Below are 19,529 nucleotides of genomic sequence, written 5' to 3'. Positions count from 1 at the left end.
TCCACCACATGTTCTGTTATTGCCATAGCGCTAACAGAACTCGTAGTTAATTTTTTGGTTATTGGAGCCTATTAATGGATGATATTTTGCCAATCAGCTAATTTATCAATCAAGTGAATCTTCTTCGTTGGCTATAGGTCTTGATTTAAGTCTATCTTTTCTTCTTTGTCGACGTTTCACGTGTGCTTACACGCTTCTTCAGGACTAAGAAAAATAATTCTAGAAAGCTCTAAAAACGTATAGAATAAATACTTATCTTGAATCCTCTAATGATCCCCAATTGATTGCAGTTGATTAAAGTTTAGATTTTTTTATCAAGCTTATATATCTTGATAAAAAAACCTAAACTTTAATCAACTGCAATCATTTGGGGATCATTAGAGGATTCAAGATAAGTATTTATTCTATACGTTTTTAGAGCTTTCTAGAATTATTTTTCTTAGTCCTGAAGAAGCGTGTAAGCACACGTGAAACGTCGACAAAGAAGAAAAGATAGACTCAAATTAAGACCTATAGCCAACGAAGAAGATTCACTTTATTTAAAAGGAAAGGTCACGGAATAAGGAAGTATTTAATTTATCAATCAGTTCGCTAAGTCCTAATACAATGTAAGCACTGCTATTTTTGTGTTCACAGCTGTAGATACAAATGTCAAAAACTTATCCTCGGCTAAATGTTTAACCAAATTCGCACACGGCCTGAAACTAAGATTTGAAAAAAATGTTCCGTTTTTGAAAAATTGATATACCTATAAAAAATATATCATTTTTCTTAATCCAAAAAATTAATTTTTCTATACATACATATATGTATAATTTTTAATTAATACAATGAAAGATTTTGTTTAAAAAAATCTGTTGAAATTATTGAAGTTGTCATTTAAAAAAAAAGTTAAAAGTTAATAACCGTTCTACACTGTATGAATCTTTAACATAGTTAAAACAAACGTAAACCACTTTGGTTTAACTGTGAATGATTTTGCGTTGAAGGCCATAATTTTAAAATGTATTTTTTTCAAAATTGAATCAACGTTGACCATACTACATTTTACATTGCGATTTGAGTTGAATGTTTTCATCTATATTTTTTTTACAAAACTCTTACATGGTTATGGTTCAACTGTACTAAAAGTACGAAAATAATTCAGAAACGTTTTTCTTCCACAATTGTGTTTTGGGCAGAACTCGCCTGATGCGCTTAACTTAATTTTAGAAATGTCGCTTAATACATTCTTACGGGAAGGTATCGATATGTTTAATACGCATTTAAATCAATGTGATTTTTGAAAGCAATAGTTAGCTTTAAAAAGAAAAATGTTTCCAACAAAAGTTACGCATACACCACAGTGTACGAGCACATATGTACCGAAAAATTCAATGTTCCCCAAAATACCCAAAAATTAATCTTGTATGCGTAGCTTTTGTTGGTATGTAAAGAACTCGAGGTTTACAACCGATTGCAATTGGTTTTATACGTCTATGAACGTTTTAGGCGAAAATGAATTTGTTCTAAAGTTTTTGAAGGGTAAAAAAAAAGTCGTTTATGTCGTCTCTTCTCGTAAAAGATAAAAGTGTTTTTGCACTGCAAGAGCAAGTACGTGCGGCACAGTCGTGCATTTTATTTTGTTTGTAAATTTAAAGCTTATAATTGATTTCTTAATAAGTTTCTGGTTGTTTTTCCAAGCAAAGTGAAAATTGTTGGCAATTTGTTGACTCACCACAGACAGCAGTCAATTAATTAAAATTTATATTGTAGGTATTTCGTAAATACCTAGTTTTTGTTTGTTTTTGTTCTGTAAGATAAATGACGTTTGATATTTGTTTGTAAACTTAAATTAGATGTCATTCATAAAAATTATTTTTATTGTTAGAACATTTTTGGACGACATTCAAAAATCATGAATTCTTGGATCATTAGTCAATGATGATTAAAGATAAATAGGAATACTTTTTAATGAATGGATTTGCGTCTAATCTCATTTTACCATCATTATTTATTTGTTTAAAAATGAAATTGAGAATAAAATAGTCGAATTGTTTAGAAAACTTTTCAGTTTCAAATATTGAAAGCACTCACTGTAAATGAAGATAGAATTTATTGATTTCAAAATTGAAAATTTATGAAGATAATTCACTTTGTTCTAAATTTATTTTGATTTTTATAAATGCCTTGTTAATGTTTTGTAAATTCAGAGTTTTGACGCACTTGAATGTGATATATATCAAATTAATTTTGAACTTATAACCTACTCAAGTTAGGCAAAGAAACTCATTGTTTTATTATCCGTATGAATCTGGGGTCAAATTACAGCATACATTCGTTAACGTATGGTCAATATTCGTCCCTATATTTTTCTACTAATTAAAAACAGAAGTAGTCAAAACGCTAACGTATGATCGTAATCGTGTGCTGTGATTCGACCCCTGAATCCGACTCAATTTAAGGGGTTATATCCACTAGTAATCTTGAAAAAATTTTAAAGTTTTTACCTTCAAACGAAGTATGCCATTTATAGACCAGTGCCAATAATTTTTGAAAATAAAAAAATTATTAGCAGCATATGGGTGGTGCGAAAATTTAGGATAAATGGTATATGAAAGGGGAAAAATAAATTGCCCACAAAAAAATTGGGGAAAAGGGGGTGGGTAGGCGAAAAAGTGGGGTGGGTGTCAAAAATCATGGTTTTTTACGATTTCTGTCAAAATTAGACGTCCTGGAAAAAATTCAAATGCAAAAGTTGTAGGTAGTATAAATTTCTACAACTTTTACTCAAACAATTTTTTTCTATAACCTCAAAAATATTGAAAAACGATTTTTTTTTTACAAAAATAGTTGGATTTTAACTAAACTTGGTTAAAAATTACTTTGTTATGTTTTCTATCTACTAAAAATGTTTTTTGAGCAAAAAGTTAATTTTTGGATTTTTGACGAATTTAATTTGAAAAAATTGCCTATTTTTCAATCAAAAAAGTTACCGAAAAAATTTTTGATTTTTGAAAAGTTTGGAATGCAATTATTTAGCTTAAAACCGTTTTTTAAAGATTGTGTGGAAAATATTGAGAACAATTGAAAAAAAAAACAAAAAACAAAAACGATTTTTAAGATTGATTTTTCCGTAAATGACAGTAATATTGGCGAGAAATAATTTTCCATAGAAACGGAAAAATCATTATTGTAAAACAAAGAATTTTGAGAAAAATTTTTTTTGAAAATCGTTAGAGCCGTTTGAAAAAAAAATGTTTTATTTTTAACATATTAAAATTTCCAAAAAAAAAAAAATTGCATTTGCATTGCATTGCTATTAAAATAACGATATTAATCGACACATAAAAACAAAGTTTCAATAAAATTCATTGAGCCGTTTTCAAAAATTGAGAAAGTCAGACTTCAAGAAAAAGGTTCTATGAAAAACGGTCTTAAATATATGTTTATTATTTTTATCAAAAGTATGATATTATTTGCCACATTACATTTATTTTTTGTAATCAAAATCGTTAGAGCCGCTTTTGAGAAAAACAACCTTTTTCCATTTTGATCATAATATGCCAAGTACCTTTAAATTTTGGTTCTAAACAAATTTTAATTTCCTCTCTAGAGAATCACCAAACCCTAACACCAAATTTAATGCAAATCGCCTCAGTGGTTAAAGGTTGTAGCTCGAGATAGAGACAGACAGACAGAATTGCGAGACCCCCGGCCGCTTTTGTATGAAAAGAGATTGCCAAAGATTTTTTTTTTTCATACACGCTGTCGGAAGCCTTTATTTTTTCGTCAATCGTCGTTGGTTTAGTATAGTCTTTAAACGAATAAAAATATCGATGAAATTTTGTTTATTTTTAAGCTTATTAATCTTATTGATGTTAAAAGGTTTGTGAGAGCCACTATCACATGACGTTTTAAAAAAAGCATTAACAGACAGCGCTATTGTTTGATATTTGATTGAAAAATGAATCAAATTATTTATTGCGATTATCATTTTTGAACTTTTTTGATGAAAATAAAAAGCCTACGTATGTTTTAACGTAAATCTATCAATTTCATTCTACAGCATTTTTACTAAGATTTGTTTTTGTTTTGATTCAGTTCTTAAAACAATCATCTTGCTTTCCAATCTGATCTCATTCCAAGATTTTCAAGACTTCCACAACTCTGAACTATGCACTTAATTTCTGGTTTCTAAACCACAACACATTGTTTTTATTACTTGCACTGTTTATCGTAATTTTCTTTTTCTCAAGCGACTTGCAGTCTGTTTTGTGTTTTGATCTAAAATACGAGGAGAGTAACAATGAATTTATTCTTAGTCTATGAGCGCATTCTTCCTGGATACTTATAGGAAATGTGTTCTACGAATGCTATACAGCGCGCAAACAAATTAAAAGCACAGCCATCAAACAGACAACACGGCCTAATTACAATTCAAAATGTGCTGCTTTTTGTACACTTAGCGCGCACAAATTACTATACAAAAAACAAGCAACAGTGTTAATCAATGCGATGCAAACTTATTAGAGTTGTTGCTTTATACTGTCGCGTCTGATATGAATAAATTATTAATTTTTTTTTAAACGATTCTTTGTCCATGACCAACAGAGGACATTTTTAGAATTAAAGGTCAGGGCTCGAGGGGAAAATAAAAAATATGTATATCTTGAATACTGTTAGATAGTTGAATGGCACGATCATTAGATAGACATGAGCTTTAGATTACCATCATGATCGTTGTGGATATAAACGCTAACGCAAAGGAATTTCATTGAAACAACAAATTTTGTATTTTCGTTAAAATATTCGTTTATCGCCACGACCAAAATTATTTTGTTTTCTATGAGAATATATATTTTCCATTTTCCAAAAAATCAATTATTTTTTATTTGGATTAATTTTTAACAGATCCAATAAAAAGATCTAATAAAAGAATGATTTTAATTGGCTTGCTGTAAAAGTGAAAAGAAATAACACGGTGTTACAAAAATGAGGTTTTAAAATATACGCGGGCGGAGACCTATCAGGTTTTGTAGAGCTAGTCGCACTGAATACGAAACGGTATTTGAAAATCCCCTAACACCCCCAAAATCTGGAGTTACGGACAAAAAACGGTTTTTTGGACCTTCACCCATTGAACAAATTCTAGCTTCGACAATTTTTTACCCATTTTCGATTTTTTTACAGTTTCTGATAGAAGATAAATATACCTTTTTAACAATGTATAAAACATGTAACTCGGTTAAACCACTTAGAATTTATAAGATGTCAAAGTTCAAAAATTCAATTTTTTTTGTCATTTGCCCAACTTCGGCATCAATTTAAAGTATATGTTTTGAAAACAACATGCTATTTAAAAAATATATTCTAAAACTATATCTATTTCCCAATTAATCGAGGTATTTTTTATAAAAATCACTTCAAAATTGGCTTAGAAAAAAAATTTCGATTTCAACCCAGATACAGAAATTCGAACTTTTAGGTATAGAACAAAAATGTTGTTTCGGCACATAGTAGGATTACTTGGGCGCCAGGATATGATAACGGGTTTTTGTAGAGGAGCTCAATACAAACATTTTTTTCATTGGGAGGGGGGTCTATCTCTCCCCGTTTAGGTGAGAGGGGCATTTTTCTAAAAAAAAATTATCAAAATAAAAAAAAATTATTTAAAAATAACGGCAACACTCACAGTAATAAATGATACCATTTCCGAAAGGCAAAATTGTACATTTGATTCTAATTTTTAAATCAATATAATATAACCAATAGTTTTTGAAATAATCGATTTCAAAGTTAAAAATAGGCGAAAAAAAAAATTTTTAAACTCATTTTATACTATTTTTGTGCAGACTGTGAATTTAGTAAAAAAATTACTCACACAGAAAACTGCCTCAATTGATTCCTTATCGAACCGTGAAAACTATATGTTTCTATGTCTTCTAGTTTTTGAGAAAATTGAAAAATTATTTTATCAGATTTTTCTTTTTTCAAAATATATTTTGTTTTTATTTGTTTTTAACCACTAAAACGCAATAAATAGAAATAAAAATATAAGACAACGCCACACCGCCATGTTTATAGTTTGTTTTGTTTATGTTGTGTGACAAGACCAAATAAAGTAAAACAGAGAAAGCACTACCTTTTGACAGATTTCAAATATTTGTCCGAAGAATTTTTTTTGGCAAGAAAGGGAAATTGTTCTCTCTCTCGCTGCCATATTTTTCATGAAAAACTACACAATTTCAGAGTACCCAAACAGGAATTGGGTCAAAAAAAAGTTGAAAAAAGTAGAAATATGTATTTAAAGTACCCAAACACACCTTTTGTATAGGGAATACCTATGCAGTGTATTATAGAGATCAGTGGACTAGTCCGTCTGACATCTCTTTCTCGTCTAATTTATATTTTTTTCTGAAGGCGAGGTTAAGTTTCGGTGGTAAGATCCTCTCTCATTCAGGCAAGCTAACTGCCTTGCTACACAAGCCGTATTTCTGGAACCAAGCATTCATATTCTTTATTTTCTAAATGTCCTACCAGTCTACCATACCGAAACTTTCTTCGCTCCTCTCTTCACCCAACAGTCCCCTTTCCCAAATCAAGGCCTTACCCATTGAGGACTCAAAATCGCGAATTTATTTTTACTGATTGATTACTATTAAACAAATGTTTAAACCAAGTGGAGATTGATCGCCAAGTCGTTATCAATTCCCGCTTCTTTTATAATTCTTTTATTTCTATTGAATCTTTAGTGTCGGAACAATTTAATATTTTTAACAATCGATCATTTTATCTTATCTTTGGCCAAATACTCATTTACTCAGTTTATTTTTATTTTACTCCATCATTTTTTGTTTTAAAGATCTGACACATTTAAACAAATAATCACTTTGCTTATCGTTTATGATAACAATCTTCGTCATACATTTTTCGGCAAATTGGCCTTAAATTAGCGATAAAACCCTCACCAATTTTGAACGTATCTTAATCTTTTTTTATGATTAAATTTGAAACGTATCTGTAAAACGTATCATAAAACAAAAAGTGTTTTTTAAGTACTTTGCGCAACACAAAGGGAAGGGGAGAAATTCCATTTTTAAATTCGAACTAAACCCAAACTGAGTTTTCAGCTGATTCAATATCAAAAATGACAAAAAATATGGTGCACAAGCACCACACTAAAAATATTGTAAATTTGTTCACACGAGACAAGCAATCGACAGCACCACACCGTTAAGCGGGAATAAGTAGCGTCATTAATGATTCAAAAATTTGCTGACAAAGAGCAATTTCAAAAAAACAAACAACAATAGAATTTGTTTATTAGAATTAGTGGTAGCGTGTTCAAATTCGAATATTTTTTTTTTTTTTTTGTCATTCGCTAAATGGCGGGACTCGCACTATAATTTATAATGAATTTTTGTTATTTTTGTGAGAAATGTCACCAATAAATAAACACGAGTTTGCAAAAAAAACGTACCTAAACACATTATGCTTTTGATATGCAAACAATTTTCTTTGCTAAAATTTGCAAATGAATTGTTGATTTTTTTTTAATGATGTATCCATCAGCTAAAAAATAAATTTTAATCTTAAAATACTTTTGAGCAAAATCTTTTTCTTTTAATCAAAAGAAAAATAAGATTCTGTTTGAAGCCCGGACAATGATGATGATGATTAAGTTCAATGACTTTGGATGATAAAAAATTATCTTGCTTTTCTATTCATCGCATGTATGTACTTTTATACATAAATATCCAGAGATTTTGTGATGATGATTGCCTTGGGTGGAATATTTTAAGTGTGACGACGGCAGCGCCGCCACCGGGTGTCACATCATGAGTTTTAGCTTACAGCTTGACTTATTTATGACAGTTATCTCTCAACACGTGGATTTGATGGAAACATAAACCTACCTTATCATTTATCCTGTAAGTGTTTTTTTTTTTGTATTTCTTTATTTATTGGCAATAAGTGTGTTTAGCATAAAAAAACAAGACTTTTTGAATGTAAATATATGAAGTATGAGGTCGTTTCAGCTTTATGCATGGTTATTTTGCTATTAAGCAAGGTACCGTGAAACAGTTGTTACAGTCTACTTGTTTAATTGGAGCATAAAGTTACACTCGAGATGATGTGTAAATGATATTGCTATACTTTTGTCAAATGAATAAAAAAATAAAATTATGCAATATGTGTGCATATTATGTAGAGCCTGACTATAAGCAAAAGTTCTGTTCTGTTTTATATTACTCAGGTTCTATTACGTTATTATATCAGTGTAATATTTAGTGTTCTATTACATTCGAAAAGAGATTGTCATTCTCCTTCATGATCAATGATGACTGTTCTCAATAAATATTAGACCCGTTCCATTGGAGTTGGTAGTTTACTCATGAGTAGATCTAGTACTAGAATTAACAAATAATCTTCTATTCGAAGAGATAGGAAAGTGTAGTTGTTGTACTAGATTTCTACTCACGAGTAAACTACCACCTCCAATGGAACAGGGCTATTGAAGTCATTTTTTATGTAACGTTATTGGGGGCTTACAATTTCGAAAGTAATATTTGCTTTTCGAAATTTTTAGAGTAACATGATGACGTTACCTTAATTTTATAATAAACGGATATTTACAGAGATGGCGGATGTGTGTTATTTGAGAATTATAAAGTCAAAACTATAATTGGAGGAATGTCGAAATTCTGCGTCAACTTTTTTTCCAAAACGTCAAAAGCATAAGCTTCCTAAAATGCAATAAACGAAACGGACGCAATTTTGTTCTGCCTTGGCACTTTGATAAGTTTTCTTCAGTCAAATATGCGGTTGCCACCGCTGTTTCGTTCAGTTGAAAACCTTGAACGATAAGTTTCCATCCGCCAATTACAGTAGCTCCGTGAAGCCAGAACTGAGACTTAAACATTTTTGAACCGAAATAGTTTAATTTCTCTGTCCAATTTTTGTCCCTATTTGTCCACTTGGAATGAAAACATTTTTCGGACAAATTTTTTTTATAGGTACCTAGTCAGAAAAATGAAAAATCGTCTTAAAAAAATCGTCTAGACACAAAATACCGATATTTTTCTCTGAAAAGCCCTGTTTTGTTGCTTTTAAATTGTAATATCTTCAGTTCTAACTTCAACTTTGGAAACTTTTATGCATTTTTGAAAACTGCAATAACAAGTTTTCAAAATAATAAACCAGTGCCACACCATACAAATTTTTTTCAGGGTGTTGCCCTGAAATAAAAGTACGAAATTGAGTTTTTATAAAACATGGAACTGTTAATTTATTTGCATCAAAATGGCGTATGAAATAAAAAATATTTTGATAAATTAATTATTTCTTATTATTAGGCAATGTTTAAGTGAAAGAATTGTAAAAAAAAAAAATCAATTATGAGCGGAGGAAGCAAAATACTGATGCAAAGTCGGGATTTTTCGAAATTTCACAAAAACTGCATTAAATCGAAAACCGTAAGGATTTGGGATGAACAAGTTACCAAATTGTGAGAGCCCTAAAGTTGGCCTATCAGCATATTTCGTTTGATCCATTGCTTTTGGGACACCCTGTATACACAAAAATTACGCATACACCACAGTGACTTTCTTATATTCTTATTACTAAAATCATCTATATTTTTTTGACCATTTATTATGCGATTGTAAAGTCTAAATATTTACTGTAGATCAAAAAATCACCTTTTATCATAAAAATTAAACATACAAAATTGACTTGGAAGATGTTGTCTCTATTTTTTTGTAAATGCAAATTAGAGTTCTTAATTCTTTTATAACATATGGAGTAAGTTTAAGTTTTACTTTTGAGTTTTTCAGTGCAAATACAAACGAAGATTTTTGTATAGGTACTTAAAGAACTCGAGGTGAACAAATGACAGAAGTTGAATATTTTGAAAAAAAAAAAAAAAGATTTTAAGAGACTTTTAATTCTAAAAAATTTTTTTTTTTTTTGAATATCTCCTAAACATAGGACAAATTATGATTGATGGTTCTTATCCTTTTGGTAGACAAATAAAAGCCGTTTGAATACATATTTAACAAAAAATATTAGGATTTTAGAAAATATATTTAATATTTTCCAATACAAACGATTGGAATTAGTTTTATACGTCTATTTCAAATTTTGAGATTTTTCATATTCCGGACTTCTTATAAAAAAAAAATTTCTCTAAAATCTTTTTTTGAATAATTTTTGGTTGGACAAACATGGACAAATTACACTTGTTTGGTTTAAAAATTTTAAGGTCTCAGTTCTGGCTTTACGGAAATCAAACGAAACACTTTAAGAAACACTTTTCGTACTCAGACTCAAAAAAAAAAAAAATGTCTCAAAAGTTGTTGGCAATGTTAATAAAAAAATCATAATTAAAATTATTACAAACATTAAAACATAGAAATTTAATTAAACAAAAAACCATTAAAGACAGACATACAAACAAAACCCTCGATCTAAGTCCTGACCCAAAAAACCCCATCATCCACATAAACTATATCATAACATTTGAATGCAAATAAAACACCAAAACGTACTAAGTACACTAACATTTTCGTTTGGGTTAATGTCAACTTTCGTTTTGATCTAATTGCATTTATTTACATTATTTCTGTTATATTTACTATAATTTATGTAGCTGACCTAAAAAGTAAAAGTAGCTCATAATTTCCTTAGTTTTGTCTTTTCTCTCTAATGGCAGTAACAAAACTATATATAAATATAGTACAGCACACCGTTTGGCAAGCAACGATAAGAGAGAATATGCGTTTTGTTGTTGTTTTTCCATATAGCCAACAATGTGGCATAGATGCTTGGCTCGCACTCCCCAAAACAATATAAATCTTATCTGCTCGAGACACTTTTTAAATATTTATTCAAGATTTTTAAAATCTAGGTAAAGCCGGAACGGGTATAAAATATATATACATACCATCATCATGACGGCGTCATTTTTACAAAAGTAGGTCTTCAAAAGCACAAAATGGAATTTAGACTCTTCCCTATGGTTGATTGTTGTTGGTATATAAGGTATCCGTTTTTCGATGGCAAAAAAAGGGGGTTATTTGTGTGCAAAAACAAGGAAATAGTTTGTGGTCTTAATTAAAGCACAAACATTCACACACACATTCACAAACTCTACCACAAATAGAAGGGTAAGGAAATACTTTTTAACAAAACACAACCGATCCCTCATAACCCTAGCTATAATGCTCGTATAATGCTTGTATAACGAACGAACGCTGGCTGGCGCTGCTGTCGGCCGTGCTTACGCGCGAATCGGTTTAGTCCTTTTATATACCTATTGTATCCATGATGGTGCACTCATTATTCCTTTCCGGCTATAACACAATTTCCGGGAGTTTATAGTTCCATGCAAAAGAGAAAAGGCAAAACAGGAACAGAAAAAGGTGTATAGGTATATATAGGTAGGAGCTCAGCTATATAACAGCTAACACCCGCTATAGCACTTTAAATCCAAATCTGGAGCAGAACATATTTTTGGAATGTCCCCAATCGAGTGCACTGAAAGAGAAGAGCTTAAAATATAAAAGACAACAAAGCAAAACGAAACAAAACAACGTAAAAAGCAAAAACAGAGCACTTTGTCTAGTAGCTATTTTGAAACTATATTTGAGGAAAAAAAGGACAGTACAGAGAACCATGTGCAACCTCCTGTTTCGTTTTGGGATATAATATTGTTGAGTGTCAACAATGTCCATCCTGTGTTTTGCCAGAAGTGATTTTGTTCAAGAGAGATCCGAATAGGCAAGACTGAAGGAGGGAAACAATGGGTTGTTTATTTTTTTTTTTTTTTTTGTTCAGCAAACTATTTTGTTTGTGTTTGCTTGGGGTTGATAGTATAAGTTGCTGATGTGCCAGAAAAGACTCGCTCTCAACTCTATCTCAACACGAGGGATTTGATTCGAAAACAAAAGTGCCATGGAACCTTTTACAATTAAGGACACATTTATATACAATAGGAAACTGTGACTGTGCACATATAAGCCCACCTGATAAGACAACCAGCAGCAGCAGAGGTAATCGGATTGTTTGGCTGATAATGGGAGATAATAGATTAGTGCTTGGTTTAACAGCATTATAGGTAATCTTATTGTTGGTTTATTCAAACTTTTGCACAAGCGAATGAATGCGGTTGAGGATAACACAAATTAAATGGCGCATATGAATAGTAGGTATATTAGGGTGGGTCAAAAAAATGGAAATTCGTTTTTTTGATTTGGTACTTCGAAAACCCGATTGCTAGACACCTCTAGAATATACTCACCAAATATGAGCTCTTTATCTTAATGGGAAGGTCCTCCGCTTTTCAATTTTCCATTTTTACATCAAGCTTCTACAAAAAAAATCATTTTTTTTTATTAATTGACTTTTTAGAAATTTTTTTTTACATATTCTTGTAGAAAATTGAACGCTCTACAAAAAAGGTACTGTACACTTTTTTGAATTATCTAACCGTTTAGTAGATATTTGAGGTCCAAAAATCGAGAAAATCTTTAAAAACGGTTAAAGCAACCAATTTGAGGCCAAGGACTTTTTTGTAGAACATTTAAGCCCCTATAATAATCCATCTTACTAATTTTAATAATAATGACTTTTCAGTGAAGTAGAAAATTTTGAAAAGTAAAAAAAAATTTTATATTTTTGTTTAACTTTGACCTCGAATATCTTTCAAATGGTTAGATTAATAAAAAAAGTTAATAAGACCTTTTTTGTGGAGCAATCTGTTTCCTACAAGAATATGTCATGCGCGTTTGATTATTATAATTTTTCAATTTGTTACAAAATTAAGAACAAAAAACGAATTTTTAAAGATTTTCTCGATTTTTGGACCTCAAATATCTACTAAACGGTTAGATAATTCAAAAAAGTGTACAGTACCTTTTTTGTAGAGCGTTCAATTTTCTACAAGAATATGTAAAAAAAATTGGCTAAAAATTCAATTAATAAAAAAAATATTTTTTTTTTGTAGAAGCTTGATGTAAAAATGGAAAATTGAAAAGTGGAGGACCTTCCCGTTCCCATTAAGATAAAGAGCTCATATTTGGTGAGTATATTCTAGAGGTGTCTAGCAATCGAGTTTTCGAAGTACCAAATCAAAAAAAACGAATTTCCATTTTTTTGACCCACCCTAAGGTATATGTAGGTATTAAATAGTTCGAAGTTTATTATAAGTAGTGATAGTTTATTTTGGTGTTTGCGACGTAATCTTAAGTTGGTGAAAATTTTTGTATTAATCATAGATTTTACGAGTAGTTTGATTACAAAATACACATTTAATAATTCATTGTTTTGCTGGCAATATATTTTAATAATAGGGAATTGTACAAATCACAGTTAGACAAACAAACAAAATTTAAAATAGAGCTAACATTTTATATTGGTTGAAATTTTCTGCTCAGAAGGCGTGGTACACACCCATTTTAAAATAGGTCAACATAATTAAAGCTTATTTTCACTCAAAACGTCTATTTGTACCTTTTTCGTGTTTAATAATGCTAGCCCTAGTGACTCAAATAAAAAGAGTTTTTTTTTGTGGCGGATACGAAAAAATGGATCTAATAGCCCGCACAGTTTTTGTTTTGGTTTTACAATATCGTTTGTTAAATGTTACTCTTTGAACAAACGAAAATCTGCTTAGTTGTCTGACCAAAGTGCTAATCGTTTTTATATTTTAGTAAAATGTGTACTTTTATTCATGTGATGTAGGTACAGTGTAACTAGTCTGTTACAAATGATAAAGGTTATACAAAATAAACAAGTTAATATTTTGAACTCTATTGTGTAAAATGTATTTGGTCATGAAATTTTGTACAGAAAAAAAAACTAAGTCACTCGAGATAAATATTCTTAGCTTTAAGGGAAGTTTTTAAACTTTATAGCCCTTAGAATACTTCTGCACGCAAGGTTTTTCATAAGCACTGGCCACAAATTTGTAAAAGAAAAGCTCAAATCTAGAATTCCGGAGAGCCTATTATATGCTGTATTATAAAAATTTTACCTTAGCTTTTTGTGCAGAAACGGAGTCTTTTTGAAGCATTTATCTTTCTGAATTGTAAAGGGTAATGATCAAAGTTTTTTTTTCAATAAAATCGATGGATGGGACACTTTTGTGTGAGACTTTTCTCAAAATCAGCAAGATAGGTATCGGGCAAACAATTTAAACAACAGTTTTGGTATGTTTTGATGTCGTGCTATAAACTCCCTAACTTTTTTTTGCTGAAAACTTAAGATTAATAAAATTTTTATCTGTAAACAGAGTTCTTTTATCCTTATTTCCCTCGTGCCACTGCTATTTTCGTTTGCTTATTTTCAGTTTTACTTGTTTGCGACTTGGAGTTATGAGATAATCCACTAACTGTCGACTGGCTGTTACCTATGTGCAGATTTTCCTGAAGCAGTCTTGAAAGGGGTTTGGTGGATGTATCCATTGATTAGCTGAACTTCTAAACAAGATGTTTTGACCTATCGAAAATATGGTTAACATCTTTGTTTACAATTTTTCAAAATAAGACCGCTGTTCTATTTTCTCAAACCTCACGCATGTTCAGAAAATACAAATTATGATCTTATTTCTTCTCTTAATTTTCTTCAGATACGTCTGCATGAAATCGTGTTACAGGCTAGACTAGAATAGACCTGATATTATTAAAGAAGCATGGTGTCCTTCAAAAGATCAGTAGGTACTTCGGAATATTTCTTATTTCCAAGATCTTGGACCCTCAGTCAAGCAAAGCAGGCACAACTTTTTGGGGCAAAAATATTTTTTTTTACTAACCAAAATAGGTTTTTTTCGATGTCGCTTTTTTTCGATGCCGCTCTAACATTCATATACATTTCCTGGAAAACAATTTACCTTTGGCCTTAAAATAGGCCTCAGTTCTGTAAATCATGTCTTCTCCCGGCTATTATCCTCTCGGCTTGACTAACTTCGGACTTTGAAGTGAAGTGATAAACTCATGTTCCATCTATTGATACATGCCTTAAAATACTTTTTTTGGGTAAAAAATTTTCTGTTTGTAAAGACCTTTTAGAATTCTAGCCGAGTGCGAATGAAAAAAGGTAAATGTACTATCAAGTACATGAGAATCCACTTAACTTGTGAATTAGCTATACCCCGCAAAAAAAGTAAAACGTTCAATAAATTCCTAATTCATAAAAAAAATCTCGATCCATTATAGTAAGATATAATGAGCTTCTGTCAAAAGAAGTACCAAAAAGCGAATCTATTACATTTTAGTCATAACTAGTTTGGCATTCACTCTGTAGTTTTTGTAGAAAAAAAAAACATGGTTAACACTAACAGAGAAATTATATCATTTGCCCTAGTCGAATCAGGTTATAACAATCGAATACTTTGTCCAACAATAAATTCTGACGTTGAAAAAAAAAACTACTACTTTTTTTGGGTTTGTACAATTTTCCTTCAAATGTTCTTTCTGTTAAAAAAGATTATACAAAATACATTTGTTTTATAGTGACGTTCAATTAGGACTTCCACAGTCACTTTTAATATGGTATTGGAAAAAAACTTAATTACGATGTTCATGTGACGCTCATTGCTCACTTGCCAAAAATTGCTTTTAAAAGTCTACTTGATTGACAGCATTTTATCTACAGTTGAATGGTCCGAATTCGAAATATGTACCAACATTCCTACATTTATCGATGTTACTTTTTTTTTGTTGATACGGTTGAAGTATATGAACATCTAAGTGACATATACCTTTTGAGATCCGAGAGCTACAAAAAATAAAAGTCCATATAATGTATAAACCCTACTCCTACGTAGTTAAGCTATATGTTATAGTTTTCTCCTACTCCTATATCTGTCAAGTATAAAGCCTGTCATTTGAAATAGCTCTTGGCACGCTACCATTTAATATCATTTTTAGTATTTTTATTCGGTTTCCCATGGAGATTTAATAACTCTCTGTCTCTCTGCTGAAATTCTATTCTTTTTTTCAATTCACACGTTGTCGTGGTGCTTAGTTGCTTCTATAAAGAACTATATAACTATAACATTGAATCCCCCTTCCTATATCAAGCATAGTAGTCGTCGTAGTCGTTTACTGCCGGTAAACAATTTAAAATTCAAAGCACCCTTTCTGCCATCCATAACTAAACACAGCCTACGCTTTTAGAGAACCAATTTTATTATATCGTTCATTCGAGTGTATCGAAATAAATGCATTAAAGTCAATTATACTATATGAAAACGTTAACGGTAACTTATAGAAACAGATTCCCTCTACCGATCACACCGCCACCACCACCGCTTGTTGAATATTATGTATAATATCTATAGTATTGATATACGGAGAGAGTATAAATGACAAAACTCGAGACAGTAGTAGGTTGGGTACGTTGTTTGGTTTTTCAAACTAAAAACGTCAATATTCTCTAAACGTCATGTTTCTGTCCATTGAAACACTGACACTTATTGGGAAATCATCAAACTTTTCATTATTTCCTAGGCTTAGCCTTCATAAGTCGATTTTTGTCTCCTTTCTTTTTGAAAACAAATGAGAAAAAATCTGTTAGTGAAGAAGCCATATTCAAAAACATCATCTCGTATAGCTTCCATTATGATGTAAGATAGTGTCTCCCTCTATTGTTTGATTTAAAAAGGTTTATCTTTGTATAGGACGAGTATTAGAGACAATCAGTTAAAAAGAAACAAGACAAAAAAAAAAAATAGTTTTCTTTATCCTTAAAAGTGTTTAAGTAAAAGAAAAAAACAACAATATATGTATTTATCTTTTGTTCTCTCTCTTTCTTTTGCAGATTTGCCAAAATGGGAAAATACAGTGGTAAAAAATGTCGACTACTGTCAATGATGTGGCTGACGGCATTCTTCTTTTTTGTCGAAATCGTCGTTGGATATGTGACAAATTCAATGGCACTTGTGGCAGACAGTTTTCATATGCTTGGCGACATAGCAGCTTTAGTCATATCATTCTTATCAGTTAAGGTAAGTGCACTACAAAATCTTTATGTATGTATATGAGACTTTTATCTATGTCCCTATATGAACTTATACAATGGATATGGGTGTTATTTTTTTTTATTTTTGAAATAAATTATGACAGCTTTTGATCAAGAATAAAAAAAAAAATTGAAACGTGTCAACAGAGCTTTATTGTCAAAGCTGTTAGTCAGAAAGCCACTTGAATTCTATATTGTTTGGTCAATATAAAGAAATAAAATATAAAATTGATGAGATTCTGAGTGTTTTTTGTCAAGAGGCACACTTTATGGTATGCGTTAAAACTAAATTGTAATTCATATTTAGAGAGATAAATATTAAGCAGCAATATAAAATATGTAATGCCGTTTTTTAATCATATTAAAACGTGGTTATCTGGTTAAGTATTAGAGACAAATACTTGACATTAAGAAATTGTTCAGTAATATCAAAATATAAGGAAAATTTTCAACAACAACTTTCATGTTCAAGTGATTCACTGTGGCGTATACGTTACATTTTTGTCTATTAGAACAGTTAACCACTGACATAAAAATACACGATATATTTTCATACGAATTTCAGTTTGTATATGCTCTTAAGATGAAAAAAACGAAAGTGAAGTCTATTTGTCCAAAAAAAAAATGTCACAAGGGCCCTTTTTCATAAAACTATTAGTCCAATACTAATAATTTCCAAATTATTAGTTCTAATAAAAAATGGACTAAAAAAATTCCGTTTCATAAAAATAAGTTCCGGGACTAATACATCCTTTGATTTCACAGGGGAATTATTAGTGAACAATTAAAATATTATTGCCTATTAAATATCCCAAACAACTTATTTGGGAAAAAGTTTCATTATTTGCAAAGTCTTCTTAGTCTAACGAACAAGGATGTTGCCTCTTACTCCTACCAGCCAAGGTTCGAATACCGTTGTTGATTTAGATTGTTTTTATAAATAAAAAAAAAAAACATAATTTGATAAAAGAAAAATCTGATAAAATTATTTTTCAATTTTCTCAAAATCTAGAAGGAATAGAAACATATAGTTTTCATTGTTCGATAAGGAATCAATAGAGGAAGTTTTCTGTATGAGTCAATTTTTTATTAAAATTCACAGTCTGAACAAAAATAGCAATCAATGAGTTTTTTTAAAATTTGTTTCCCCTATTTTTAACTTTGAAATCGATTATTTCAAAAACAATTGGTTGAAATATGTATATTGATTTAAAAATAAGAATTAAATGTACAATTCTGCCTTTCAGAAATGGTATCACTTATAACTGTAAGTGTTGCCCTTGTTTTTTAATATTTTTTTATTTTAATATTTTTTTTAGAAAATTGCCCCTCCCTCCTAAAGGGGGGGAGATAGACTACCCTCCCATAGTAAAAAATGATTTTATTGTACTCCTCTACAAAAAAACCGTTGTCAAATCCTGGCGCCCAACTTACGACTACGTGCCAAAATAACATTTTTGTTCGGTGCCCAAACGTTCTAATTTCTGTGCCTGAGTTGAAATCGTACATTTTTTTTTCTAAGCCAATTGTGAACTGATTTTCATAAAAAAAGTACCTCGTTTCATTTGGAAATGAATATTGTTTAAGAATGTATTTTTAAAACTGCATGTTGTTTTGAAAACATATACTTTAAATTGATGTCGAAGTTGGGCAAATGACGAAAAAAATGGAATTTTTGAACTTTATACCATGGACATCTTATAAACTCTAGGTGTTTTAACCGAATCACATGTTTTATACATTGTTGAAAAGGTATGATTATTTTCTATCAGAAAATATAAAAAATCAAAAATGGGTAAAAATTTGACGAGGCTAGAATTTTTTCAATGGGTGAAGGTCCAAAAAACCGTTTTTTTTGCCCCTAATTCCAGATTTTGGGGGTGTTAGGGACATTTTGAATACCGTTTCGTAATCAGTGCGAATAGCTCTACAAAACGTGATAGGTCTCGTGTTACACAGTGTCATTACTAAATTCGCTATTATTTATTAGACTAGTATAGTATATAATAGTTTTATGAAATAGGGCCAAGGTGAAAACAACGATAATATTGTTGAAGAGTTATCTTAAGTTCAGCAAATATTACTTGTTCAATATTTTAGAAGACTTTAGTTTATATTTTCACTTGGAAAAAAATACCATTATTTGTTTTTCAATTTCTAACTTATTTTTCATTGAAAAAAGAACTTTCATGTATTTTATTTTTAGTGGAGTAACTAAAGCTCAAAAATTGGCAATATTAGGGAACCCGGTCGAACAGCTTAGATTTTGATGATCTTTTTTTTCAAACGTAGGTAATTAAAAATACTTTAAAGTCTATAGATTAAAAATTTCCGGTGTTGCCGTTTTGATTTTTTAAATTTAATTGAAGATTTTTATGAACGAAAACAAATTTTTTTCAAAAATTTTTGTTAAATTTCATAAATTAATTGATGTCAAAAGATTGTCTAGGAAATTCAAGGAAAAAAAATATATGGGAGTGAGAGACAATCTTCCATAGTTCAAGCGATAGATGCAATTTTCTTAT

General features: G+C 30.3%; 1 protein-coding gene across 2 annotated transcripts in view; it reads left to right on the top strand.

Moving 5' to 3' along the window:
- LOC129912041 (uncharacterized) overlaps positions 1-19,529 on the top strand; it is a 43,102-nt gene that overhangs the window by 15,549 nt on the left and 8,024 nt on the right. The window contains exons 1-2 of one of the 2 annotated variants that reach the window (XM_055990130.1): positions 16,501-16,609; positions 16,804-16,990. In XM_055990130.1, coding sequence (XP_055846105.1) covers positions 16,542-16,609; positions 16,804-16,990 — 255 coding nt within the window. In that variant the 5' untranslated portion in view covers positions 16,501-16,541. Of the gene's footprint in view, positions 1-16,500; positions 16,610-16,803; positions 16,991-19,529 lie in introns of those variants that run through there. The other variant, XM_055990132.1, reaches the window with a different exon arrangement.

This window comes from Episyrphus balteatus, chromosome 2 (genome assembly GCF_945859705.1).
Source record: "Episyrphus balteatus chromosome 2, idEpiBalt1.1, whole genome shotgun sequence".
In the NCBI taxonomy this organism is placed as follows: domain Eukaryota; kingdom Metazoa; phylum Arthropoda; class Insecta; order Diptera; family Syrphidae; genus Episyrphus; species Episyrphus balteatus.
The sequence above is the reverse complement of the archived record's forward strand: the minus strand, read 5'-3'. Positions and strand labels throughout refer to the sequence as shown.